This window comes from Helobdella robusta (genome assembly GCF_000326865.2).
Source record: "Helobdella robusta unplaced genomic scaffold HELROscaffold_77, whole genome shotgun sequence".
NCBI lineage: Eukaryota > Metazoa > Annelida > Clitellata > Rhynchobdellida > Glossiphoniidae > Helobdella > Helobdella robusta.
In genome coordinates, this window is record NW_008705439.1 from 450,197 (window position 1) to 477,773 (window position 27,577).

General features: G+C 32.8%; 6 protein-coding genes across 6 annotated transcripts; 3 read left to right on the forward strand and 3 right to left on the reverse strand.

Annotated features, from left to right (window-relative positions):
* Positions 1 to 1,193: 1,193 nt before the first annotated feature.
* Positions 1,194 to 2,461, reverse strand: HELRODRAFT_90077 (hypothetical protein; the record flags this gene model as incomplete). Its single annotated transcript, XM_009031640.1, has 4 exons — positions 1,194 to 1,333; positions 1,489 to 1,650; positions 1,857 to 2,124; positions 2,198 to 2,461. The coding sequence occupies 4 exons, from the start codon at positions 2,459 to 2,461 to the stop codon at positions 1,194 to 1,196; spliced, it is 834 nt and encodes a 277-aa protein (XP_009029888.1).
* A 2,239-nt stretch (positions 2,462 to 4,700) lies between these two features.
* Positions 4,701 to 7,344, forward strand: HELRODRAFT_104126 (hypothetical protein; the record flags this gene model as incomplete). The annotated part of the gene is made up of 8 exons (XM_009031692.1): positions 4,701 to 4,799; positions 5,143 to 5,264; positions 5,619 to 5,776; positions 5,967 to 6,139; positions 6,401 to 6,503; positions 6,615 to 6,706; positions 6,978 to 7,065; positions 7,188 to 7,344. Coding segments are annotated over exons 1-8 (984 nt in total), but the record flags the coding sequence as incomplete, so codon positions are not given.
* Positions 7,345 to 11,991: 4,647 nt separating this feature from the next.
* Positions 11,992 to 13,240, reverse strand: HELRODRAFT_181924 (hypothetical protein; the record flags this gene model as incomplete). Its single annotated transcript, XM_009031693.1, has 3 exons — positions 11,992 to 12,191; positions 12,541 to 12,657; positions 12,958 to 13,240. The coding sequence occupies 3 exons, from the start codon at positions 13,238 to 13,240 to the stop codon at positions 11,992 to 11,994; spliced, it is 600 nt and encodes a 199-aa protein (XP_009029941.1).
* Positions 13,241 to 14,385: 1,145 nt separating this feature from the next.
* On the forward strand, positions 14,386 to 17,224 carry HELRODRAFT_181925 (hypothetical protein; the record flags this gene model as incomplete). Its single annotated transcript, XM_009031694.1, has 6 exons — positions 14,386 to 14,455; positions 14,824 to 14,960; positions 15,812 to 15,856; positions 16,005 to 16,114; positions 16,377 to 16,617; positions 16,883 to 17,224. 6 exons carry the CDS (start codon positions 14,386 to 14,388, stop codon positions 17,222 to 17,224), a joined length of 945 nt encoding a protein of 314 aa, XP_009029942.1.
* Positions 17,225 to 17,521: 297 nt separating this feature from the next.
* HELRODRAFT_181926 (hypothetical protein) lies at positions 17,522 to 18,087 on the forward strand (the record flags this gene model as incomplete). Its single annotated transcript, XM_009031695.1, has 2 exons — positions 17,522 to 17,801; positions 17,894 to 18,087. 2 exons carry the CDS (start codon positions 17,522 to 17,524, stop codon positions 18,085 to 18,087), a joined length of 474 nt encoding a protein of 157 aa, XP_009029943.1.
* Positions 18,088 to 18,098: 11 nt separating this feature from the next.
* On the reverse strand, positions 18,099 to 23,858 carry HELRODRAFT_104131 (hypothetical protein). The gene is made up of 16 exons (XM_009031696.1): positions 23,557 to 23,858; positions 23,309 to 23,360; positions 22,838 to 22,924; positions 22,462 to 22,565; positions 22,227 to 22,355; positions 21,889 to 21,986; positions 21,522 to 21,636; positions 21,173 to 21,250; positions 21,040 to 21,095; positions 20,880 to 20,924; positions 20,523 to 20,684; positions 20,006 to 20,162; positions 19,699 to 19,772; positions 19,481 to 19,600; positions 19,243 to 19,347; positions 18,099 to 18,873 (listed from the first exon to the last, which is right to left on the reverse strand). The coding sequence occupies exons 1-16, from the start codon at positions 23,786 to 23,788 to the stop codon at positions 18,541 to 18,543; spliced, it is 1,947 nt and encodes a 648-aa protein (XP_009029944.1). The 5' UTR covers positions 23,789 to 23,858; the 3' UTR covers positions 18,099 to 18,540.
* Between the last annotated feature and the right edge of the window lie 3,719 nt (positions 23,859 to 27,577).

Below are 27,577 nucleotides of genomic sequence, written 5' to 3' on the forward strand. Positions count from 1 at the left end.
TTTCTTTTCTTTTATTTTATTTATGGGACAAAATAATAATTAGCGAAAACAGACAATGACGTTATTGTCTGTACTGTATGTATGTATGTATATATGTATGTATGTATGTATGTATGTATATATGTATGTATGTATGTATGTATGTATGTATGTATGTATGTATGTATGTATGTATGTATGTATGTATGTATGTATGTATGTATGTATGTATGTATGTATGTATGTATGTATGTTTGTATCTACGTATGTATGTGTGTATGTATACAATGAATGCAAATATAACATGTATGTGTATTATATTTCAAATGCATGTGGTTTATGTGTGTATATATGCAAATGAGCGAAAATATATATGTATGTATGTATATATAAATGTATGTATGTATGTATGTATGATTGTATGTATGTATGTTTGTATGTATGTATGTATATTTGTATGTATGTGGGTAGCTATCTAAATATATTTTGTTTATTGTATACAATGGGTATTATACTTTAAATATATGTGTGCATGTTGTATGAATATGAATGTATGTTTATGTATGTACGTACGTATGTGTGTATGTATGTGTATGTATGTATGCATGTGTGTATGTATGTATGTATGTATGTATGTGTATATTATAAACGTACATATATCATTGCTTTGTTTGTATCTATTTTTAAACGAGCAGTTGGCCAGGGATGTGCGTTATTTCCACTAATTTCTTGTCTGTCTATGCCTTATTTGTATACAATGTTTATACCTTTTAAAGTTGTTTTTTAGTAAAGTAGATTAATTTTTTCCTGCGGTGAAAGCTGTTTTAACGTATTTTTAAACATGGATAAATATGAATATGGATAAATATATCCATATATCCCTGGTTTAAACTTTTATTTTATAAACATACTCTTTATAGTTTAGTAATTCAGAAGAATTATTTTCTTAATTTTATCAATTACACTTAACTAATAAATTAAGCAAAAGAATGTTCAAACTAACATTTCTTCAAAAAATACGCTTTGACTTGATTAAAAATATACTAAAAAATTATTGCATGAATGCACGTATGTAAAGAGCAAAAACTTAGAAAATATGCGATCACAGACATCTTATTCTATGAAATATCAAAAATGTGTGTCTTAACTAAGAAATACTCAACCAATTGACACTTTAATTTAAAACTTTAATTAAAAAATGGTTTCAGATTTGATTAATTGGTAGATGTTATTTCACCACAATCATTGACTTCATAGTAATCAACGTGTGAGCCAGATTGAAACACGTCAAAGTGTAATAACATCGAAAGCTTCTCCGCTGACTGCTCACACGATAAAACAGATTTGGCTGACTCTGAAAGTGGAAAATTTAAAGTTTTCTTTCGAAATAATCTCAAAAAATAAATTAAAACTGTCAAAATGTAATGAAAAACTGTCAAAATATAATGAAAAAATGCAATAATAGTTTACAAAACTTTTTTAAATCGATAAATTTCAGCGGAAATTAACCCCAAAGACCTTTAAATACTGCCAGCGTATCGACGTCTGCTATCTCATCCATGGCTTGTTGGAACATATCCGTCTGTAGAGGTCCAGGAGCGTACGAAAGCACTCTGATGTCTGGCTCCTCCTTTGAAATTACGCTGAATATCATATCCCTTGCCGCTTTTGCTGTTTAGAGGATAAAAAATTCAATGGGTTTATTTCTTGTGTTTATTCACTACCATCAGCAGTTTAGTTTGGGAATTTGTATGAATTTAACTTCTGAAAAACTTTATTTTCAATTTCAACTAACATGTTTTGAAAAAGGAATTAATACATTTCTTTAATTATTTGAGACAATTATTTCAAAATTCAAGCTAAAAATTGAAGTATACCAGCACAATACAGGCCCCATGATTTGAAAGGTTTGATGGCTAACAATGAACTAATCTGAACGACATATCTGTGCTTAGTTTGCAAGTTCGTGAAGATACTAAAGAACAAACTGTTGATGATGAGAGCTGAAGTTAAGTTTAGTGACCAATACTCATCCAGTAACTTTTTATCATTTTGTTGAAGAACTCTCAATGACAAATCACCAGCTGAGCCTGCGTTTTGCAACAGCAAACATTGATTGAAGTCGCTAGAAGAAAGATTATTATTCTGCAAAAAAAACATTATCCATTTTACTGAATACTACTGAATGAAAATTAAATTTTAAAATGAAATTACGAACTTTTAATTGAGCTTTCAAGTTATCCTCAAACACTTCCCCATCAATATCGCAGAGATCAGCGGTCATGGTAAAAACTAAGACATCAGACCTCAAAGAATTTACTTTCAATTTCACTGAATTCAAACGAGTTTCATTCCTGGCTACTAACACAATCACCGATTTTGGGGCAAATTTTGAGGCGAACTTCAAGGCCAAGCCTTCTCCGAAACCCCTGCTAGCCCCGGTTATCAAACAGAACGTTCTTCTATGATAAAATGAAGACATGGAGATGATCCGCAGGCAATGGAGTGGGTATTATATAAACTAAAGACTCTTCTAAATTACTATACGGATTTACACGCTTTACAAAATTAGGCTGCAAAGTTTTTAGTGTAAAATTTATAGCATTATAACGGAATACCGAAACAATTTCTAATTTTATTACAATTATATAATATAAAAATTTAAATCAAACGAAAATCTCGTTAAGTTTAACCTTAACGAAAAACATGAAAGAGAAACCTTTGGACCGCCTGGTGTTGTTGGTTCTTCCATCTAATTAGAATAATTTATGAATGGAAAATATTGGGAAAAGTGAAAATTGATCGAAATTTGTCAATTTATTTTATCAAAACCGTCCATGAAATAATGTTGCAAGTAAAATATTTGTATATGGCGGGAGATTTATGAAACGGGCGAGCCATAATGGTATTGTTAAATAATGGCATTTAGTGGCATTTCGTTTATATAGTATCTACGTTTGTAACTGTAGATATTTATGACAGATTTAACTTATTTTATTAATTTAGAGAGAGAGAGAGAGAGAGAGAGAGAGAGAGAGAGAGAGAGAGAGAGAGAGAGAGAGAGAGAGAGAGAGAGGATAATTAATACAATAAGGTTAATTCAATGTATTTAATATGTCATAATTATTTTCATTATTTATTAATTATTATAATAACGTAGAAATTAAAATATAACCCATTTGCCGTGTTTCATTACAAAAAACTTTCAAATAAATTAAAAGATAACAGATACCGTATATCTTAATGTATATAATTATATATTAACATTTATGACTGACGTAATTGTCGCAAAATTTGTTAATTTTAAACATTAAAGTCTGCAAACTGGCAATCCGGCGTCTGTTTTTGATGGGAAAACCTTGGTGAAACAGAAATAACATTTAGAATGAATTCACTTGAGAAGGTGGTTCTGAAACAAATTTTATGATGAATATTATCGAAAAAGGTAGATCTGAAACAATGTTCAAGATAAATTCGTCTTGAGAATGTAGTTCAGAAACAACTTTTTTGATGAATTTTCTTGAAGAGGTAACTATGAAAAAATTTTTATGATGAATTTTTTTGAAAAGGTAGTTCAGAAACAACGTTTAATACGAATTTGTCATAAGAAAGAAGTTTTTCCCCACCGCCATCCTAGTCAACTTCGTAATAATTCACATGTGATCCGGATTTAAAATTATCCTTCTCAACGATTTCGGCAAGTTTTTCTGCAGACTGTTCAGCTGTTATCATGGTGTTCTCGGGACCTGTAGTCAAGGTCAAGGTCACAAATGAAAAAAAAGACAAACAGTAAAATAGGGAGAAAGAAAGACAAAAAGTAAAATAGGGAGAAAGGAAAATTAAAAATTTCAAACAAACTTCATATAAAATTTCAATTAATGGTTTTGTCACATGATTTTTTAACATCTGTTCAATCTTTAATACTATTTATGCACGTATTAGGTTAACATTTATAAATTGATTCCTACACTAACTACCATTATTATTACCAAGACCAGCTCACAGACAACAAGAAACTCTGACCTGATGGTTTTATAAAACAAACCATGTCAGAACTCAGGTTACTTTCGAATCGAAAGTGTCACACTCGAACGACTTCAGAAAATTTTATATTATATATATGGAAATATATATAACGGATATTGTGATATCCATGATTATATATATACATATATAATTAGATATTATAATATATATATATATATATATATATATATATGTATATGTATGTACCTATACATGAGACTCAGGTAGCAAGTTAAGATTGCACGTACACCTGTATATGACACGCTGCTTAGTATATTCATGCAATTAAAATGTTCTCAGTATTTAAAAATCTTTTTTGATCTTTAATAAGTTAATATTGATGTTTAGTTAAGTGCCATTTGTTAGAAATAGTTTATAATTAGTTTTGGTATAAGAAAATGTCCTCAAAACCACGTAATGTTTAAGAAATGAGCTTAATTTATCGAAATGAAGCGCACAATATTGTTTAATCAAACGTAAACTTCGTCCATTAGACACCTAACTAATAAGTGCTTAAAAGTGAACGCGATCTTTTACATTCAAAATAATTTATTTATTTTTAAATTTGACGATCAAATTTAATATTTAATAAATTTTTACTGATGTAACTTTTTATTAATTTTTGATACGTTTGTTTTATCAATTTTTGTTAAAATCGGCGATTTTTTAAAAACAAAATTTTTGCCAAGTTATGAATGGAAGATGTCATGTTGTAAAGTCTCAGGTAATGTGGCTCCAGCAGTGTTCGCTTGGAGCATCCTCATTGTATGCACCGCCATCTTCTTCGTCTGCGCGTAAGATTTCACATCTATTCACTTTTTTTTATATTTAAATTAAAACACTTGTATTAATACAAAATATGATGCCATTGCTAAGAATGAATGAACAACAATAAAAATGAATGGAAGGGATCATGTTCATGATTGGATTATTAAATCAATTTTTATGACTTTTTTATTTAGTCATGAATTATGATTTGTCTTTTTTATGTAAAACACAAAACAGGTAACAAATTTTTGTGGTTGTCTACGGATTAAATATGTTTAATTATAAATAGTTTTTGGTTTTTTATATTAAATTATTAATTATCACAGACAATGATCATGATGTTATTAAGTTTTTAAAAATTTTTCCCAGGTCTGAGTTCCTGGTGGTGCAGTTGAGTCCGGTCTGTGTGGCATACGAAGCCATCATTGCAGTATTCCTCCTAATAAACTTTTTCAGATCTACCTTCAGTAATCCTGGAGTTTACCCCAGAGGTTTAATAGTTCTTTTGACATATTAATAAATGATAAAATTTGAAATAATTTGAAATAAATTAAACAAATCTTCTTATAAGAATTTTCTTATTTTATATATAAATCGAATTAAAAATGATTTTTTAATTAATTTGATAAAATTTAAAATAATTTGAAATAAATTAAACAAATCTATTTATTAGAATTTTCATATTTTATATGTAAATCTAATTAAAAATGATTTTTTAATTAATTTGATAAAATTTGAAATAATTTGAAATAAATTAAATAAATCTATATAGAAGAATTTTCATATTTTATATATAAATCTAATTAAAAATAATTATAATTAAATTAATTTAATGAAATTTACAGCTGAGGATGACGAGGTCAAGGCAGGTGATGCCCGCGCCCCACTGTTCAAAAACATCGACGTCAACGGGGTTCCTACGAGGTTGAAGTGGTGTCAGACGTGTCGATTCTACAGACCACCCAGGTGCTCTCACTGTAGTGTCTGCAATAAATGTGTCGAGGTCTGTCTGTCTGTCTTTTGGCATTTGTTTTATGAATTTTTAAATTATTTTAATTTAATTGTGGGTTAGAGATTTTTTAAAACTTTTACAAAAAGGTGTTTAAATGTTTTTTTTTAAGTTTTACAACAAACAAACAAATTTATCTTTTTATTGAAAAATTAGTCTTTTTAACTTTTGCCCGACAAAACAGTCATTTGATCATCACTGTCCTTGGGTGAATAATTGCATCGGTCGACGGAATTATCGTTTCTTCTTCTTCTTCCTCTTCTTCCTGACCATCCACATCGCCAACACCATGGGTTTTTCCATAGCCTATATTATCCATAATAGTGCTAACCTGGCAGAAGCTAGGGCCATTCTTCTGTGAGAAGTTTATCAGTATTTGTTTGAGTATCGTTGTTAATTATTTTTTTTAGATTTTGAAGAAATTTGTAATTAAGATTTGTCTATCGGATGTTTTTCATCTTGCAACTATCTCCATCACAACAAGCAAGCATCACTGCAACAACTACACCATCACAGTCACGTCATCACTATCATCATCATCGTCGTCGTATCATACCACATACCACCATCATCATCATCTCATCATCATCGTCACCATCTTAACAACATCATCATCAGGATCATCGTCATAGTGATATGTGTTCTGCTTTTCATCCCAATAACTGGTCTAATGTTCTTCCATGTCTATCTCATCTGTAGAGGAAGAACCACTAACGAACAGGTTTCTACAGCTTGTTATTGCCGTTGTAATTATTATTATTGTTTTTTTTATTTTTGTTGTTGTTATTGTTGTTGTTGTTATGTTATTATTTTATTATTTTTTCCCCATTAGGTTACTGGTAAGTTGAAAGGGGGCTTCAACCCCTTTGATAGGGGTCGTTGTACGAATTGCAAGAACACTCTCTGTGGCCCTATGTGGCCCAGGTTTGTAGAGTGGGTTATGATCAAGATTCATTCATTTATTTATTAATTTATCTTTTCATTCATTCATTTACCTGTTTGTTTGTTTGTCCATTTATTCATTCATTTGCATATTTATTTTTTTCTATATTCATTTCTTTGTTCATTCCTTCGTTTTTTTTTTGATTGATTGATTGGTTGGTTGATTAATTAATTCATTCATTCAATCATTCATTCAATCATTCATTCATTCGTTCATTCATTCACTTGTTCATTCATCCAATCATTCATTTAGTTTCTTGAGTAAAAGAGTCAAAAAATTGAAGAAGATAGATGCCATAGTTCTTGAGGAGCTTTTGCTTAAAACCCCCAAGCAACCTAAGGTTTATTATTATTGTTGTTGTTGCAACTGCTGATGTTGTTTTAATGTATGATTGGTTAGTTTTAATTTCAACTGCACGAACGACGTCATCTCATCTTTTTTCTTCTTCGCCATCCCCTCCAGAAGTCGAAATCCCTAACTAGAGAAGACAGCGACGACATCAAGGTCCCGATCGACAGCAATGCAACGATGCAACAACAGCAGTCCGTATCATTGCTGGGGCCTATAAATAGCGCGGGAATCTTAGGCACCGCCTCCTTCATGGGGCCCAGTTCTATTTTAGGTAGCAGTGGAAATACCCGCCACGCTCTATCTACGTCATCCGTGTTCAACAACCCGAAACCCGTTGGTAGCAGCAAAAACCGGAGTCAAAGTGGCGATAGGTTGGATCGACCCGACCCTCGCCCCCACCACCAACAAAATGGCGAGTACGACGGAGATGTCGCCAAACTGAAAGGAGGTAAGTCGCTGGAAAACCTGCAACCAACTTCGCCGTCGTCTGGTTCCAGGCTGGCTTCATATAGAGTTAAAAACATGGATGCAGCCAGGGGTCGAGTTGGTGCTGGGGAGGTTAGTGGAGGCACTAATTTAGGGACGGGAATGAGGTTTAATGACTTCGATCAGCAGGTCAACAAATCCAGCAAAATGAGGAGTTTCTCTACTGATGAACGCTACAAAGATGCCGCGAGTGATGAGAGGGGATTCGAACCCGGGACCAGCGGCAGAACAGCGACTAATAAGGCAGCAGTACCAGGCAACATGTACATTAAGAATGGCAGGCAGGGTGGTAATAATAATAATAAAAATAATAATTTACTGAATCGATCTCTTGATCCCAATTACCTGAACATGCAGTTGCAGGCCACTTCATTCAACAACAACAACAACAACCATAATAATAATAATAGTGATAATCAAAATAGCAGATATAACCAGTATAATATCCCTGAGTTTAAGAAACCTAAGCCAACAATGAGCACATCAAAGACTTTGAACATCCTCAACTTTAGCGACCTAGATCGAGAAATCGAGAGTAAAGATGTCAGTTCCGCCAGTGATAACCGTTTCAAATTTCCTTACTCGCCATCCGTTGATATCTCGGATGATAGGATATCAAAGATTTTAAATAAGAGCAACAGAGGGCCACTAAAGTTTGAGAGACCTACAGCCACTACAGCTGCCGGCAAGCAAGCTGAAATAGATTTTGGGAATTTCCAAAAGTACGGGAAGAATCGAAGTTTCGATTTAACTTCAACTGGAAGGAAGGATATTTTTACTGTGGATTTGCCCATGGATGATGTTGCTCGTTATTCAGTACCCACAAACAACAACAACAACAACAACAACAATAATAATATGAAAAATATGAAATTGAATAAAAATAATAATAATAAATTGAATAAAAATAATAATAATAATAATAGTTATGAGAGAAACGTATTTGCATCCTTCATTCCAGCAATGTCAGCAGCAACTGCAGCAACATCAGGAAAAATGGCTGACTCATCTTTCTACTTTGTTCCATCACCTGCTTCTGATGTTGATGATCATGTCAGCCTGATCAGTAACAGAAACGTCCCCACCAGCAACAAGAACAACAGCGGCAGGTTGCCAGCATCAGCAGCAGCTGCTGCAACTACCACAACAACAACAAAATACTCCTTCCAACAATTCCACAACAGCAAACAACAACAACAACATCCACTCTCAGCAATGAAACTCAACACGACAGCAAACACATCATCAACGGCCGAAAGCGAAACCGAAAGTGAAAGTTCCACATTCCGGGGAATCCCGAACATACCTGGCACCGCCAAAAGGCCATCCTCGTTCGTTACAGCCCTTGACACCAGCGATGAACTTGCGAGACATGACGTCAACAAAGGTCGGAGGTCAAGCAGGGCGCACTACATACTAACCTCACTGCTGTTGCCCCACGTCGAGAGAGAAGATGAAGAGGATGAAGATGAAGATGGGGCTGTAGCCGCTGGAAAAAGAGCCGTCGAGATTTCCGTGTGAACGTTATTGTAATCTAATCTAATGTAATCTAATGTAATGTGACAAAAATTAAATGTAATGTCATGTAATTTCATGTAATGTTTTTAGTTTACGCAATGTTTGCTTGCCCGTGCAAATGTTGAGTCCTACATTGTACGTGTGTGTACATTTATCATTGACCAATTGAATGAGTGAGAGAAGGAGTGAGAGAACTTGCGAATAGAGGAATGAAAGAATGAATGTGTGAATGAATGATTGGGTGAATAGATAGATGAATTGAATGAACGAGTGGAAAAAAAATGATCATGAGTTTTAATATCACTGTGTTAGTAGTTAGTTATTGAGTTTTAGATGTTTCTTTCAGAATTACATGGGTTACACTTTTTAATTTCATTTTATCTTTTAATTCATTCATTCATTCATTCATTCATTTAATTATTTATTTATTCATTCATTCATTCATTCACTCATTCAAAATATTTGTTTTTGAGTTAGCACGGTAATCAAAAGACGACGATTTTTGTGACATAATATATTTAGAAAAGTGTGGGCTGTATATATACATGTATATTTTTGTACGTCTAAGTTTGCGTGTGTGTATGTGTATGTTTATATGTACGTGTGCGTGCGTGTGTATGTGTGTGTGAGTGCGTGTGTGTGTGCGTATGTGTAGATTATTTTATAGTTTTTTTAGCGTATAATTCAAGTTTTAAGATGCTTCTTCACTCAATTGATTAACGTATTCATTACGTTATACGAAAAGAATTACATATGTTTATATTTTGTCTTTATGAAATAATCATGATTATACACACACACACACACACACACACACACACACACACACACACACACACACACACACACACACACATATATATATATATATATATATATATATATATGTGTGTGTGTATAAATATATGATGACTAAATGTATAATCTTAGTTACAATGATAACAATAATTGTATTTATTACTGTTTAATTATTAAGTTTTATTCCATAATTAATAAAATCTGTGATTCATATCATTCCCAAACATAAACATTCGCAAAAACACACACTTGCCACACAAACACACACTACACACATGCACACATACATAGCTTGTATATTCTTAATTAATCAATCACTCAATCAATTAATTGATTGATTGATTAATTGATTGATTGAATCAATTGATGTCTCTTTAGTTGCACTTTTTTAATTGATTAGTTTACGATCCTTGTAAATATCTATTGTTTGAAGTAACTATTAAAAGAAATTCACTTTAATACTAGTAGTAGTAGTAGTAGTAGTAGTAGTAGTAGTAGTAGTAGTAGTAATTAATTAGCGTAGTAGTAGTAGTAGTAGTAGTAGTTGTTGTTGTAGGTGTGTAGTAGTGGCCGTAGTAGTAGCAGCATTAGCAGCAGGATGGAAGCTGAAGCACGGAGAAAAATGGAGAACTTGCTGACATGAAGAGAAGAAGTCACTGACATGAATAGTAGTAGTAATAGTAGTAGCAGCAGCGGTGTAGTAGTAGTAATTAGTAGAAGTAGTAGTAGTAGCAGCAGCAGTAGTAGTAGCGGCAGTGTAGTAGTAGAAGTAGTAGAAGTAGCAGCAGTAGTATTAGCACAAATGTCAAAGAAATCTCGCTAAATTTTGTGAAATTTTAAATGAAATCGTAATCGTTATGTTTAGTTTTATTTTTCTTTTTTTTTGATGGACGTGTTTGTTGTTATTATTATTTGTTATAATTATTATTTTATTATAATTATTATTTGTTTTTATTATTCTGATAGAGATGTTCATACTTTAATTCCGTAGAGTTTGATTCCATTGTTTTTATTATTTTTCTTTGAAATTTATTTGAAAAAAGAGATTATTTTATTGGCTAGAAGAAAAATGTCTGATATTAAATAATAATAATAGTAATAAAATAATAATAATAAAATTAATAATAATAATAATTTATTAATAATTTCTTAGTTTTAATTATATTTTTTATTATATATATTATATACATATATAGGTTTTGCATTGATATGAAGAAGTGACAATATCATCATCTTGTCATCACCATCATTACAATGTTATCTTCATTCACTCATACATATGATGTTATTAAGACTTATATATATATTATATATATATATATATATATATATATAATTTTTATGAATTTTATAAAAGTTTTTTGGAAAACACATTTTTTTTGGAACAGATTGCGGGGACAGTGTCTAAAGTAGTTTTTGGTTTCATATCAGCAACAACGTCATTGTTGAGTTACATTTCTAATTATTCGCCTACGTCATCATCATCTTCGTCGTCTTCGTCTTCATCATAATTGTCATATTCATCATCACCACCATCGTCGTCTTCATCATTTGATCTTCGTAATTGTAGAGCCTGCAGGTTGGTTTCTTTTCACTCTGTACTTGCTCCCGACTGTTTGTATGTGTAAATGTTTGTTTGTATGTACATGTGTGCGCGTGCGTGTGTTTGTGCATGTGTGCGTGTATGTATTTGTGCGTGTATGTATTTGTGCGTGTATGAGTGTTCTTCGGTTTTTATGTATGCACAGTACAAGTATAAGGCACATTCCATGCAGAGCGATTATGCCCAACACGCCCGCACGCCAGCCAGCCAGCCGACCAACTCACGTTCGATAAGAGATGGAGACGGAAACGGATAAAGTAGCAAGTAATCGTCGTCGGTCATCATCAGCGACGAGCAGCCAGGGATGTACAGGCAGAGGTTAAAGGTTAAACATTTGAGACGCCGAAAGCAGATTTTGCCGAATGAAATTTTGGGTAGCATTACGTCCTGGTAGTTTGCCATTACCAGAGTTTTGTAGCGTTCGACTAAAATGTATCTGTTTAGTGTTTACTTTGTTGTATTACAAGATCGTTGTACATACGATTACACACACGCACACATACGCGCAACTTACCTATCCCTCTCCAATATAACAAGAAAGAGTATGAATAGGATGAACATGGCGATCAAGATGGCTATAAACTCGACGTTCACGTAAGCCAACGTGGCTGAATACTTTCCGGAATTTTCCAACTTTCTTCGTCGCCTGTCCAGCTGCCTCGCCTCCTCTTCCTCTTCCATCTGGTTATACACGGATTTTCTGCGCTTTTCTGCATGTTTTTAGAATTTTATTTGATTATTTTTTTGTTTTTCTTTGTTCATTTATGTCATTTATTTTATATTCAAGTTTGTATATGTTCGTATCTTTACTGAAGTTTGTATATGTTTGTATACTGAAGTTTGTATATGTTCGTATCTTTACTGAAGTTTGTATATGTTCGTATCTTTACTGAAGTTTGTATATGTTCGTATCTTTACTGAAGTTTGTATATGTTTGTATACTCAAGTTTGTATATGTTCGTATGTATACACAAGTTTGTATATGTTCGTATGTATACTAAAGTTTGTATATGTTTGTATGTATACAAAGGTTTGTATATACACTTTAAAAAGGCCTACTTTGGCACCTGCTGCCATAGTACCCATCAGTACAGATGCATTTGAAGCCGAAGACGGACTTGGAACGCACGCACCTGCCTTCGTGTTGGCAAGGGTGGGTCATGCACTCCGCAGCAGCTGATTGGTCGAAATAATTGGGTCGTCAATGGTGACGTCATTGGGGTACATGTGATGCAAAGTAATGTGTGTGCGTGTATGTTTGTGTGTGAATATTATCTTTTATATCCTTTTTAAATATCACAGACACACACATTCATACTCACACACACATACACTCACATTCATACACACACACATTCATACACACACACATTCATACTCACACACACACACATACACACACATTCATACTCTCTCTCACACACACATACACACACATTCATACTCTCTCTCACACACACACACACAAATACATACAGTATTCGCAATTGGCACCATAGTAGCCAGACGCACAATAGCATTGGTAGACATAATCTTCACCAACAGTCCAGACACAACTACCGCCATTTAGACAAATAGCTTTTTCACATGGATTTATGTGAATCTTTTTTCGTTTATGCTTTTTATTGTTGTTGCTGTTATCATTATTGTTGATGTCGTCGTTGTCGTTGTGGTTGCGGAAATGTTTGTAGTAGCTGCGTTTTGTCTTGTTGTTTGTGTGCTTGCTGATGTTGTTGGCGTAGAAGTAGGAGTTTAACATTGTTTTGCTGTTGTTGTTGATTATGTGTTTGTTGTTGATAATGTTGTTTATGTGCCTGTTGTTGTCGATGTTGCTGTTCTTTCTATGTAAACCATCATGGCGATGACGTCGATAATTATGATTTGTATTGCTTATTAGATGTCGGAACGATTTTCTAATAATATTATAATTTATTATGGTAAAATTATTACTTATATTTATGTTATTAATATGGTTTTTTATATTATTATTATTATTATTTATAATTACGTCATAATTAGTTCGAGATAAAGGATGTAGTATACTATTACCGAATTTATCGGTTTCTGAATCGGTAGTACTCGATTCTTTCGGATCGGACGAACCGACATTGGAATATACCGTAGAGGAATGTATTAGAAATAAATACAAAATACAGATTAACATAGCTGTCTGCGAATTTTGGCGTATGTATGCGTGTGTTTGTATTTTTTCTTTGTATGCGTATGTTTGTATAGTTGTATGTGTGTGTGTGTGTGTATATATACTAAAGTGTGTGTTATGTATACTGAAGTTTGTATATGACAAGCTTATAATCCTTATTCACTAATTTGGAAATAAATTGCAAATGACTTTTAAACAGGTTAAAATGAATTTTGTCATTAGTATGTTTACACACATATCTGTTTATTTACATGCATGCATTCAAAACGTCACTCGTGTGATAGAATATACAGCTAAAACGCGATAATGAGCAATAGTATTATCACATACACACACAAACACACACGAACACACACACACGAACACACATGCAAACACACACACATACAAACACACACACACACATACAAAACACATACACTCATACAATTGACATCTCGATAATAACTACAATCTACCTTCTCGTTCCAAGTGCTCGTTTCGAACGAAGGTGCGTGCTTATTGGGGAGGGTGTATCTAATCAACGCATGCTTCTTACATACGCATATATGTATTGAGAGAGAAAAAGAGAGAGAGAGAGAGGTGGAGAGAGAAAAAGAGAGAGAAGTAAGAGTGAAGCATTAACTCAGAAAAACTAGTCATTTGTGTAGAAAATTTGATATAATTTATAAATAAAATGCTGAAATATTGACAAATTAAATAAATAAATAAATTAATTAATTAATAACAATTAAATTAAACACATGAACCAATTAAATTTTACAATGAAATCTTTCTTGGTTAATACCATTCTCATTATTTGGTGTCTTCACGGTAAGCTTATTTTTTTTTCGATAATAATGATAAGTAGTAGTAGTCACAGTAGTAGTAGCAGTAATAGTAAAAGTAGTGGTAGTAATAGTAGTAGTAGTCGTAGTAGTAGTAATAATTATTCTTATCAATTTTGTCTGCTTTATACTTGAGGTATCTAATTTACAATACAGAAATTAATTGCCTGAGAAGGAGCCAACAACAACATCATCAGCAACAACATCAGCATCATCAACAGCAACATCGACAACAACATCATCATCTACAACAACAACATAATAAACAACATCAGCCACAACAGCAGCACCGGCAAAATTATCCTCACTATTTCAAAAAAATAACAGCTACTACAACAACAACAATTACTACAGCTGCTGCTATTACTACTTCTACTACTGATATTACTATTGATGCTAAAATCACAGCATCATTATCATCATCGCCATCATCATCATCATCCTATCACGGAATCGAAGTTAACGATATTAACAATGAAGACAACAAACAAGTAAATTACAATGGAGACGATAATGATAATGATGATGACAACAACAACAACAATAATAACAACAATAAAAAAAACAACAATAATAATCATAGCAACAACAACAACAGTAACATGAACGACGATGTTGATAATGACGACGACGATAATAATGATGATGATGATGATGGTGGTGGTGGTAGTGATGATGATGATAGTGGTGGTAGTGATGATGATGGTGGTGGTGATAGTGATGATGATGATGAAAAAAAGATAGAGAGATCGTACGAGCAAAAAATAAAAAAAAACTTGCTGGAATGTTACGATAATACCACAAAACCGTTCAGTGGAACCGGGCAGAGCGTTTTGGTTAATTTGGCCATATCCTTATATCACATTCTCGATACTGTGAGATATTATTATTGTTATTATTTATAATAAATAATATTATTATTTATTATTATTATTGTTATTGATATTTATTTTTATTGTTTTATTTGTTTGTTTGTTGTTGCAGCTACTGCTGCAGCCGCTGTTGCTGTTAAATGGATGAATGAGCGAGTGGAGATTGAATGTATGTATGAATGAATGCGTGAATGAATGAAAGAACAAATGAATGGAAGAAAAATGATTGACGGAATTATTAATATACGTTTTGAATGTGCCAAAATTTGGTTGTCAAACGCTATTTTTATCTAGCAGTAACAGTTGTAAGAAGCCATTGTATGCAAATTCTTTTCTGTATGTCTGCATGTATGCGTGTGTGTGTGTCTGTCTGTCTGTGTCTGTGCGTGTGTATTTTTTAGCGTACGTTTGTACTTTGTTTATTTTTCATTAAATTTTGAAGTCACTTTTTAAAATTTAATTTTCCGTAGAACGAGAAAGAGCAGACGATAACCTGCCTGCTGGCCGTCAGACAGGTTATGATTATGATGATAGCACGAGTGAATGAATGAATGAATGAGTGAACGAACGAACGAACGAACAAACGAACGAACGAATGAATGAATGAATGAATGAAGGAACAAACAGACAGACAAACAAACAAACAAACACACAAATAAAAAGAAATGGACAGACGATCACCTAACTTGGGAAAAGGGAACGTACAACAACCTCGACACAATAATGATGCCAATCACGAAAATATGGAAGCCAGATATCGTCATCTCCAACTTGTAGGCAGTCTCATTTTTTTTAGAATCATTCTTAAAATTAAGTTTTTCCAAAAAACAGCAACAGACAGACATACAAACAAACAAACACAAACAAACACACACAAACAAACACAAACAAACACACACAAACATACATACAAACGGACAACGTTAAACGAACAAACGACATTGAAAATAACAACACTTTCACAACAACTACACCAACAACACAAACAAACAACACAAACAAACATACAACACAAACAAACACCGACAAACACAGTGCTGGAGACAAATTCAACGATTACATACCGACGAACGCAATTATATCATCAGACGGAACAGTTCTTCACATGTATCCAGCCCTAGTAAAAACCTCATGTGCACTGGATGTCAAATTTTTTCCATTTGATAGCCAAAGTTGTAAGCTTGAGTTCATCTCGTGGACTTACAACGGGAACGAGTTAGAGGTGGATTACAATGAAAGTTATCCAAATTTTATTTACTATAATTCTGAAAATCAGGTTTGTTTGTTTGTTTGTTTGTTTGCTTGGGTGTCTTTGTATGTTTTTGTAAGTTTGTTTGTTTGCTGGTTTCTATGTATGTTTATATATCTGCTTGTTGGCAGGTTCGTAATGTTTCTAATGTGTGTGTTCATTTGTTTTTAAGTTTATTTTAAAATGTAAACTATTTAAAATTAAAAAAAAACAACTTTGCTTATTGCTCTTGAACGCGCAGCGGCGTTTAAAATATTGAAATTAAAATTATTATTCTATTAATTATCGTTAGGAATGGGCTGTAGAAAAGATAACACAGGAACGCCACACGAAGCAATATTCCTGCTGCCCCGAGCCCTACTACGACTTGACCTTTGACATTCACTTGAAAAGGGGCAGCCTATTCTACGTCATCAACCTCATCACCCCCTGTTTCCTCATCTTTATCATCTCATTTCTGGGATTCTTCCTTCCCGTTGAGTCCGGTGAAAAAGTGAATTTGGAGATAACCATCTTGCTGGCCCTTGTGGTGTTTTTGCTGATGGTTGGAGAGACCATGCCACCCACGCAAGATTGTTTCCCTATCTTAGGTTCGGGTCATGGTGTACAAGTTTTTTTTACTTTCCTTATTTAAGAAATTTATTTCAATGGTTTAGTTAGTTTGATTCAAGACGACATCTATATCTTCCGATATTATTTTGAATGAACGAACGAGCATCTAGTCTCACAGATTTAAAATTAAATATTGATAGCTTTATTTTTTTCTTGGTTTGACTCAATTTAACAGATTTTACATAGGCCTTACTCTATAAATTCAGCTCACTGATCAAATTGCGCACAATTCATTACAAAAATAGAAAAAATTTATTTGTGTTTATAATAAAGCACAGAACAAATTACTCCAACCTTAGGCATGTTTTTCGCTTCAACAATGATAATGGTAACCATAGCTCTGGTCATGTCTGTGATCGTCACCAACATTTACTCGAAGAAAAATCTCTTCCAACGCTGTCCACCATTCTGGGTTAGCCTGGCCTACAGGTTTTATAACGTGAAGAAAATTCCAAAGCCGAAAATTAGGAAGAAGAAATCGAGAATTCTGAGAAGTAGGCAGAAATTTTTGAAGTTAGAGAGGTCGGTGAGAGTTACTGATGGTTACAGAGGTGATGGAAATGAAGATGAAGTTGCCAGAGTTGGTCTGAAACTGGAAGGTCGATTTGGTTTAGAATTTATCACATTTAAACACAAAATTCCTATCCTCACAACGAATAATTTTTTCAAAATATTTTACCCCACTTTTTAGATTTCACGTACACTGAGATATTGGAGATAGAATGGAAGATGGCAGCCGAATGTACCGACCGATTGTTCTTCTGGATCTTTTTCCTCTTAAGCATAACAGTCAGCACGGTCCTTGTCTACGAAATGAGACCGGTCATTTCAACTATGTTCGGTAAAACTGACAACGACGATATTAAAAATTCGACCGATAAATAACCGACAAAGTCAATTATTGACGTTTTTACGTAAAAACATTTAAAAGTCGTTAATTTACTAAATTAAAAATCATTTTACGGTAAAAAATGATCAAACGTATTTATTTACAAACATTCATTCTTAATATTCGAACAAGGCATATAAATAAAATTCAAGTTGTAAGTTCTTCAACGAATAAACCATATACAATACCGGATTATAATTGCTCATGCCACCTTACTGTCAATTCTATAACAAATTAAACATTCCATATAATAAATTTTAACAAAATCTGCACCAAACATAGAAACATAAACAAGATAGATACTCAACAGACTATTTTCCAATCTTAATTACACTCTTATCTACAGAGATAAGTAAAAGAAAGACAACAAAACAGATTAAATCACCATTAAGAGCTAGAAAAATTAGGATTATAATTAGGATTATAATTAATAATTACAAAAAAAGCTTTCAAAAAGTCGAATTGTCAAAAGAATTCAAATCCAAATCGATGTAATCATCTTTAAGAATTCCTTTCCTTAGCAACTGGAGTTTGATTATGGAATCTTTCGACATATCACCTTTATCCTTCTCATCTTTCAGTCTGGGTTCTACACCCGAATTCTGTTGATGCCGTTGATGGTGTTGCTGTTGTGAGAAGCCGTTTGTAATTAGTGTCTTTCTAGTAAGTTCTAGATTATTCTCGTCTGACTTTGACTGTGCCACCAGTTTAACAGTGCAGCCCTCATTAATTAGGTTTCTCTCGTGAGCCAATGCTAACTTACTGACAATCTGCCTCTCAACCTGGATGGAAATTTGACAAAAAAAAAAAAACAAATTATTGAACTAAAATATTTAGAAAAAACATTATTATTAAAAAATAATGATTACAATGATAGTTTGTTGTTAGTTCGTTCGTTTGTTCATTAATTAAAATGATAGTATCCTTAATACAGCTACTAGTTCAACTACGCTGCTACCACTTGCCGCTAACTACTTTTACAGCTGCTACTACTACTTTTACAGCTACTACTACTACTTTTACTACTACTACTACTACTGCTACTATCACCAATACAACTACTATTAACACTAATCGTTTAACAGTAATAATAATAATTAATAAAATGAGTAATCGTTTAATAATAATTAATAAAATGAGTAAAAGTGAACTTCGTGTTTGATTGATCTAGCGCCGTAGTGGACGTCGTAGCCGTCGGCAAGCATGTCGACAACTTTCCGATCCCAAGTTAGTTCTATGTTGTGTTTTGTCTTTGCCTTGAAAATCAATCAGACGAGTAAACAATTAATTGATTGATTTCATTGAGCAATTATCGCAAATATTAATCAGATATCTGATTAATTTATAAAAATTAATAAGAGTAAATAGAAAAATAACAAAAAAACACACCCTCTCTGCCCACAAGTTCATCTCCTTTACGACAAGTTTCGTAAGCTCTGAGCGAGAAAATGGTACAAAGTAGACAATCTCATTTATTCTGCCTAGAAACTCATCTCTTCTGAAATGGTGCTGGAATAATTATAATAATATAATAATAATAATTATGATAGCCATAATAATATTAATTATAATAATAATTATTATTATTACGTTGAATTAATAATCACCTTCAACATGGGTTGTATGACTGATTCTTTGAAGTGCTTTGATATGTGGACGCTTTCGTCTGTGTCAAGCTCATCTGACCAGTTAATATAATTAAAATTATTATAATATAATAACAATAATTATTATCGTCATCATCATCATCATAACCGCTATTATCATCATTATCATCATTTTGAACAAGTAGCATGAAGATAATTTTGATCAACTGATCAATTTTTGAAAAGGTTGACCAACAAACCAATTAACCAACAATCAGTCGGTCGGTCGGCCAGCCAGTGAGTCAACCAGCCAATCAAATCAACCAACCAAGGCCACCAATCATCTTATTGGCTCTAACAAGCTCCGCCTCCTTTCTCAGTTGCGTGGCATAATCCGCAATCTCCTCGCTGGCCAGGTTGGAGGTCATGATGAAGATGGCGTCCTTGCATTCTATCGTTTTTCCTTTTCCGTCCGTCAATCTGCCCTTTGGTTAATGGCGATGATGATGATGAAGAAGAAGATGGCCTTCGTTGTTACGATGATGATGTTGAAGATGATGATGGTGAAGATGACGATGAAGATGATGGCTGTGATGATGAAAAAGATGGTGAAGATGATGATGGTGAAGATGATGATGAAAAAGATGGTGAAGATAATGGTGAAGATGATGAAAATGATAAAGATGATGACAATGATGACTGCGATGATGAAGAAGAAGAAGAGTGCGAGCGTGATGTTTGTGAAGGTGACGATGACGATAACAATAACAATTACAACAATAAAACAACAGCAATAAGCACTCTTTCACTCATTCATTCACTCCTTCACTCACTCATTCACTCACTTCGTCAAAGAGCTGCAACAAAACAGTCAATATATCGGGATGGGCTTTTTCAATTTCGTCGAATAGGACGACAGAATTGGGAAATTGGGTCAACTGTTTGGTTAGTTGGCCACCTTCTTCGTGACCTACATAACCTGGCGGTGACCCTATGAACTTTGACACCTTTATTGATATCATTAATTATTGCTCTTATCAATAAGTTATGAATCATTAACTAATCTAAAATGACCTTAGGCTGATAGATATGGATTGAGTGAACGAGTGATTGAAAAAATGAATGAATAAATGAACGAGAACGAAAGAACAGATGAATGAATGAATTAATTAATTTATGTAAAAACAAAACTTGGGGAAAACCTCGTGTTTTTGTTGATATTCAGACATATCCAAACGTATAAAACTCTGTGAATGAATGAATGAATGAATGAAAAATAGAATAAATGATTGGATAAATGAATGAATGAAAGAATGAATGAAGAGGTATTCACGTTAGCCAACATCACACAGGCACACTCACATTTTTAGCTTTCTTATGCAGGTAAGTGGCGACTTGTTTAGCTAGCTCTGTTTTGCCTGCAAAATTAAAAGGCTCTTTAACAACAACAACAACAACAATAATAATAACAATTATTATTATTATTATTACTGACCAATGCCTGATGAGCCAAGGAATAGTAGGACGAGCGGATGGTCTTCGTCATACCAGCCATTCTCTTTCCTCCTAACAGCTGGAGTAGTGATGATGATGATGACGATGTTGATGATGATGACGATGACGTAGATGTAGACGATGATGATGATGACGATGACGTAGATGTAGACGATGATGATGACGATGATGATGACGTCGATGCTGATGACGATGATAACACAGGTAGATAGATGATCGTAAGTAAGTAAGATAATGATGACGAAGAGGATGATAAAAATAACAACAACAATTACAACGACAACAACAACAATAATAATAATAATATCAATAAAAATAACAATAACAACCAGCGGCCACAGTGTTAATGGCAGCCTCTTGGCCGATGATCTCTTGCTTCAACCTCCTCTCCAGTGGAAACCTTCGCCTCTCCTCTGCCTCCAATTTTAGTTGCTGTTGTTTGTACTGTTGTTGTTGTTTATTATTATTATTATTAATGCCGTTGTTGTTGTTATGATTATTGTTGTTGCCGCTGTTGTAATCATTGATTTCAAAAAACAATGAAGATGAACGTAAGAAAGAACGACATACAAACATAGAACATACATACAAACCAATAGTGAAGCACACATACAAACATACACACAAACAAACATGTACAGTACATACATACAAACAAGTAAGCGAACAAACATACAGACATACATACATACAAACCTGCAATTCATATTTATCAAGCAGTTGTTTCAAGTGAGCATCTTGCGTATATGCCACTGGTTTATGGCCAGAATCATTCTCCTTTGTTGGGTCAGCACCTTTCAATCAATCATTCATTCATTCAATTATTCATTCGTTCTTTTATTCATTCAATCATTCTTTCATTCAAACAATCAATCAAAAAATTAGTTGAATCATCTAACAATTTGTCAGTCGTTAGCTGCTGCCAGCTAGCCAGTTAGTCCACCAGTCAGTCAGTCAGTCAACCAACTCCTCCTCACTCACTCACTCACTCACTCACTCACTCACTCAATCAATCAATCAACCGGCCAACCAACCAGCTTTCAGCAGGGCCTCAATAATATTATCCACCCCCAGCAAAACGGCATAGTGCAGGCTGGTAAATCCTTTGAACGTTGCTCGGTTGTTCAACCAGTTACAAAATTCATCATCTCTCGTGATTAGGACTTGATTAGGGACAACAACAACAACAACAACAATAATAATAATAATAATGATAATAATAATGATAATAAAAATAATACCCACTATTATTAAAACAAACCAACCAACCGTGAAGCGAGTTGAGTTTCTTCTCCTTGGCCATAGAGTAAACGTTAGTGAAGTCATCCCCAATGTTGGGGTCCGCCCCTGCCTCTAGTAATGCCTGAACTGACCTGATTGTTAAATTAGGTCATGAATAAATTGAATAAACTGCATTGATGTAAGTAACGAAATATGATTTGACATAACAACAATACCAGGATTAAAAATTCAACAAAATAACGTCAATAATAATAACAATAATAATCCTAAATATAATAAAAATAATAATATATATTATTATTAAAATAATTATTTACCTATAATTATTAATATAATAATAATATTATTATATAATATAATATATAATATAATAATATATATTATTATTAAAATAATTATTTACCTATAATTATTATTAACGACAGCAACATGAAGTGCAGTCCACCCGAGTTCATGCTTTTTATTAACATCCAAGCCAGATTTTGTTAACCTTTATTATTATTTCAATATTTTATAATATAATTAATAAAATATTTAGTAGAAAGAAAATGGAGTAAGTTTGATGATGTGAGAGAATGTTTAATGGTTAAGGTACTCAGTCCTCTTTTTAACACTGAATTGCATTGCTGTATTTGTACATATGGTACATTAGCGTGAGTCATACAAAATTACAACAAATGCACTGTGTGTTTGTTGTTAGTTGGTGTTTCAAAAAAAAGAAGAATTTTAAAATTAATAAAAACACACACACACACACATATACACATGTACAATTGTACACACACATACATGCGTACACACACATACACACATGTATATATATACTAAATCATATAGTCTTTATTTATATAGTATAGAGATGAGATGAGAAAACCTTTTTATATCATCAGCGCTATCATACTTGGCTGCATTAAACAAATGACTATCTGGTGAATAGATATAAGAATTGTGATAAATTAAGTAGTCAGAAGAATTTACTGTTTTTTTTTAAATTTATTTTAGTTTTAATAATCTAACTTAATATTAAATTCAATTCAATGATATTTAATAAATTATTTTATGACTAGAAAAAGTCAAGATAAAAATTTGAATAAAGTATACATACAAATTTGAAAAACGTACATATGGCGAAGTCGTTTTCTTTGCAATAGGCCACGAGAAAGCCTAGAGCAGAAGCTGCTGATAATGACGAAACATTGAGAAATTTCTTGAATCTATTATTAGTATTATTACAAGAACTAAATCTCAACGGAATTGTGACAAAATTTAATTTTCTTAAAGTTAATTTATTTGAGTTGAATGGCGTTTTAGTTAGACTAAAATATTTATTGAAAAATCTTAAAAATTGACGCATTTTAGCGTTTAAATAAGAAGATTTCTACATTTACTTTCAAGGTTTAAAAATTAAGTGAACAATGTTTACCTTACTTTTAATTTATCTATTATCGCTTTGGATGTTTAAAAATTGTATAGCGCTTAATATTATACAGACTGCGAAGCAAATTTCCTAGCAGAATTGTTTTAGCTTTATTCTGGGACGAAAAAATAAAAAAAGAACTTGTTCTTCTAAGCAGCTAGACAGATATTAATGCCTGTAAAAAGACTTTTCTCTTTAAAATATTCAAACTTGTCAAGTGTTTGTTAATGGATAGAACGTGTGTGCTTTTGATAATGTGGCCCTGAGTGGATTGCACCCAAGAAAATAACAAAAAATACAAACAGATAAATGGGCAAAAATGCAAAAACGCCCAAAAAATCGTAAAATATATACACTACGAGAAAATAGTTAAGCAAATCAGCATTTGTATGTCATTTTGTTACTTTCTTATTGTTAATATGTCACTGGTGGGCAAACTTTTTGCTGTGAGGGCCGCATTGAGAACTATTTTACCTTTACATATGTATTTAGATAACAAATTTTTTCGACCCAGAGTAGATTTTTTTCAAGATTTGTTGTTCCTTTTGTGTCGTAATGTCTTGCTGACGGTTTTTTTTGCGAAGACAACGCGGGCCGCATAAAATAGCTTCAGGGCCGCGTGCGGTTTGTCCACCCCCGTTATAGGCTATTATAGAATATAACGAAAATAATAGTCATATTAATAAAAGAGTGGCCCATTTATTTTTACTGTATTAATAATCTGTATTTTTACTTTGCCCATATCAAGTACATAAATGTTTTTTCTAACTCTTCACATAAATAAGGTTAAACTTATTAAAAGTGGTTCAACTATAAAGTGATTTGCAATGTATGTATGTATGTATGTATGTATGTATGTATGTATGTATGTATGTATGTATGTATGTATGTATGTATGTATGTATGTATGTATGTATGTATGTATGTATGTATGTATGTATGTATGTATGTATGTATGTATGTATGTATGTATGTATGTATGTATGTATGCATGTATATGTAATCCAATAATTTGGTTTACCAGATGAGATATCCTTTAGACGAGCGGATATGAAAATTGTTCTATGAATGTAGGAATACAAAATGTATACTTACATGTATGTTTTCCTGTATGTGTTTGTGTGTGTGTGTGTTTGCGTGTGTGTGTGTGTGTGTGTGTGTGTGTGTCGGCAAGTGTACTTTGTAGAACAAAAAATCACAAGAAAGAACACATAAAAACCTTTTTAATTATTATTATTTTTGTTGTTATTATTATTGTCACTACCGTCGTCATCATCATCATTGTCGTCATCATCGTTAAACCATTAAATTCTTTTTTGTTTTATTTTGTTTTGATGAATAGTTCTCCTCCTTTGATCATTCGTTTAATTAAAAAAAATTTTCTTGAAATAACTTTATTTCGTGAATTGAATTATATATAAATAATTTCTTTCTCTTCCCCTCTCTCTCTTTCTCTCTCTCTCTCTCTCTCTCTCTCTCTCTCTCTCTCCTATAACCATTTGTTGACGCTACTTAAATAAGATTAATTACTTTATATGATCATTGTGTTTACATTAGACTTTTTTACTTCGTTTTTAAAGTCTTGATAGCATCATGATCGAAAAAAATGAGAGAGAGAGAGAGAGAGAAAAGAGAGAGAGAGAAAAAAAAGAGAGAGAAACAGAAAAAGATATACTATAAAGAGAGAGAGAGAAAGAGGGTGGGGAGAAGAGACTATTTTGCAAGCATTGATATCAATCAATCATTCGACATGAGTTGTACTTTTTTGCTCAATCAATTTATTATGCACATAAGCTTTTTCATCATTGTAATTATTAATAATTATTATTATTATTATTATTATTATTATCACCATTATTTATTAATTATAATTTGTCACCTGGTTTGTCCATTTTTTTTAATTACAAGCATGCAGACAGACGAATTACAATCATTATTAATATTTTTGTTGTTGTTGTTTGTGTTGCGAAGAAATTGCATGCCAAATTAGAAAATTTCTGATAAGTTTACGAGCCACTTCTTTTGTGAAAAATCGAATAATACCTAATGAGTAAAAAATACACGCATACACGCACACACATAGACACGCACACACACAGACACGCGCACACACAGACACACAAAAACGCACGCACAGACGTTATGCAAGTGAATTTAAGAGGTAAATAAAAGAGAAAAATGTAAACTTACAATGATGAAGAAATAATATGTATACAAAATTAAATAAACAAAAAACAAAGAAACAAGAGTAAAAAATAATAATCACGTGACCGTCAGCCCCATCTCAGCGTCAATGTCAACAAATCGTGATGAGAATATATTGAAAGGTTGCCATCTATCCTATCTTCACTAATGCGCGTCTAATGTCTGCCTCTGTCTGTCTATGTCTGTGACTATGTATCTGTCTGTCTGTCTGTTTCTTTCTCGATCTGTTTGTTTCTTTCTCTCTATTTCTCTAAATTTTTTAAGTTTTATCATTGTCAACTTTGTAGCAATATTTTTGTGCTTTGTTACAAAATAAATCTCGTTTCGTTTCGTATGTACGGGCATCTGTGTTTATGCTTGTCTGTGCATGTATTTGTCTGTCCGTGTATGTGAACGTATTTGTTTGTCAGTCTGTCTGTTTGTGAGCTTGCGTGTGCTTTGTAATGTTGGTTGTGACAGTGTGTCTGACTATGTGAGTGTATGTATGTCTCTTTATCTATCAATCTGTCTTGTAGTACTTTTGCTTTAGCCTGTGTGTGTTTATGAGGGTATGTCTGTTTGAGTCTGTATGCATCTGTGTGTGTGTGTGTATGTGTGCGTCTGTGTTTGTGTGGCTGTGTGTGTCTGTGTGTCTGTGTGTGTGTGTGTCTGTGTGTAAAAGTTTTTCAAAGCGCTTTATTGGAAATTGAACAGTTTTCAAAAAATTCTAGTGAGGAAAATTGAAAAGACAAACTTTAATTTTATAAATGCCAGCAATTTGGTGGAATTCATACAACATTATATATATATATATAGAAAAAGAGAGAGAGAGAGAGTAAAAAAAGAGATGGATAAATTAGAGAGGCAGAAAGAGGTAGGGAAAGAGTAGATGTTAACGAATTACAGAAAAAGAAGAAGTCTAAGATCAATTGAAAAAAAAGACAGACTTGTATATGGAGAGGGGTAAACAAAGGAGATCAAAGAAGGAAAAGAAAGAAAGAAAACAAAGGAGATCAAAGAAGAAAAAGAAAAAAAGAAAGAAAGAAAGAAAGAAAGAAAGAAGAAAAAGAAAGAAGGAAAAGATAAAGAGAGAGAGAGAAAAAAAGAAAAAAAAAGAAGAAAACGAGGTAGATGGAATGAGAAAGGCAGAGAAAGACAGAGAGAGAGAGAGAGAGAGAGAGTGTGTAGAGAGAGAGAGAGAGAGAGAGTGTGCTAATTGGTAATGGCTATAAAATCAGTTTAATGAAAAAAAAAATAGTTGATTTAAACCTTATTTTACATAAGCATATCAGTTACTTCAATATCATCCACATTCTCCTCACCCTCATCATCAGTATCATCATCAGTATCATCATCAGTATCATCATCAGTATCATCATCTACTATCATCGCCTTTTATGTCGCAAAAAATTAAATAACTGGTGGATTAAAGATTGTAATCTATATAGAGTTCTCTAACATTGTATGTATGTATGTTTGTTTGTTTGTATGTATGTATGTATGCATGCATGTATGTTCGTATGTATGTGGTACAGTAGATTA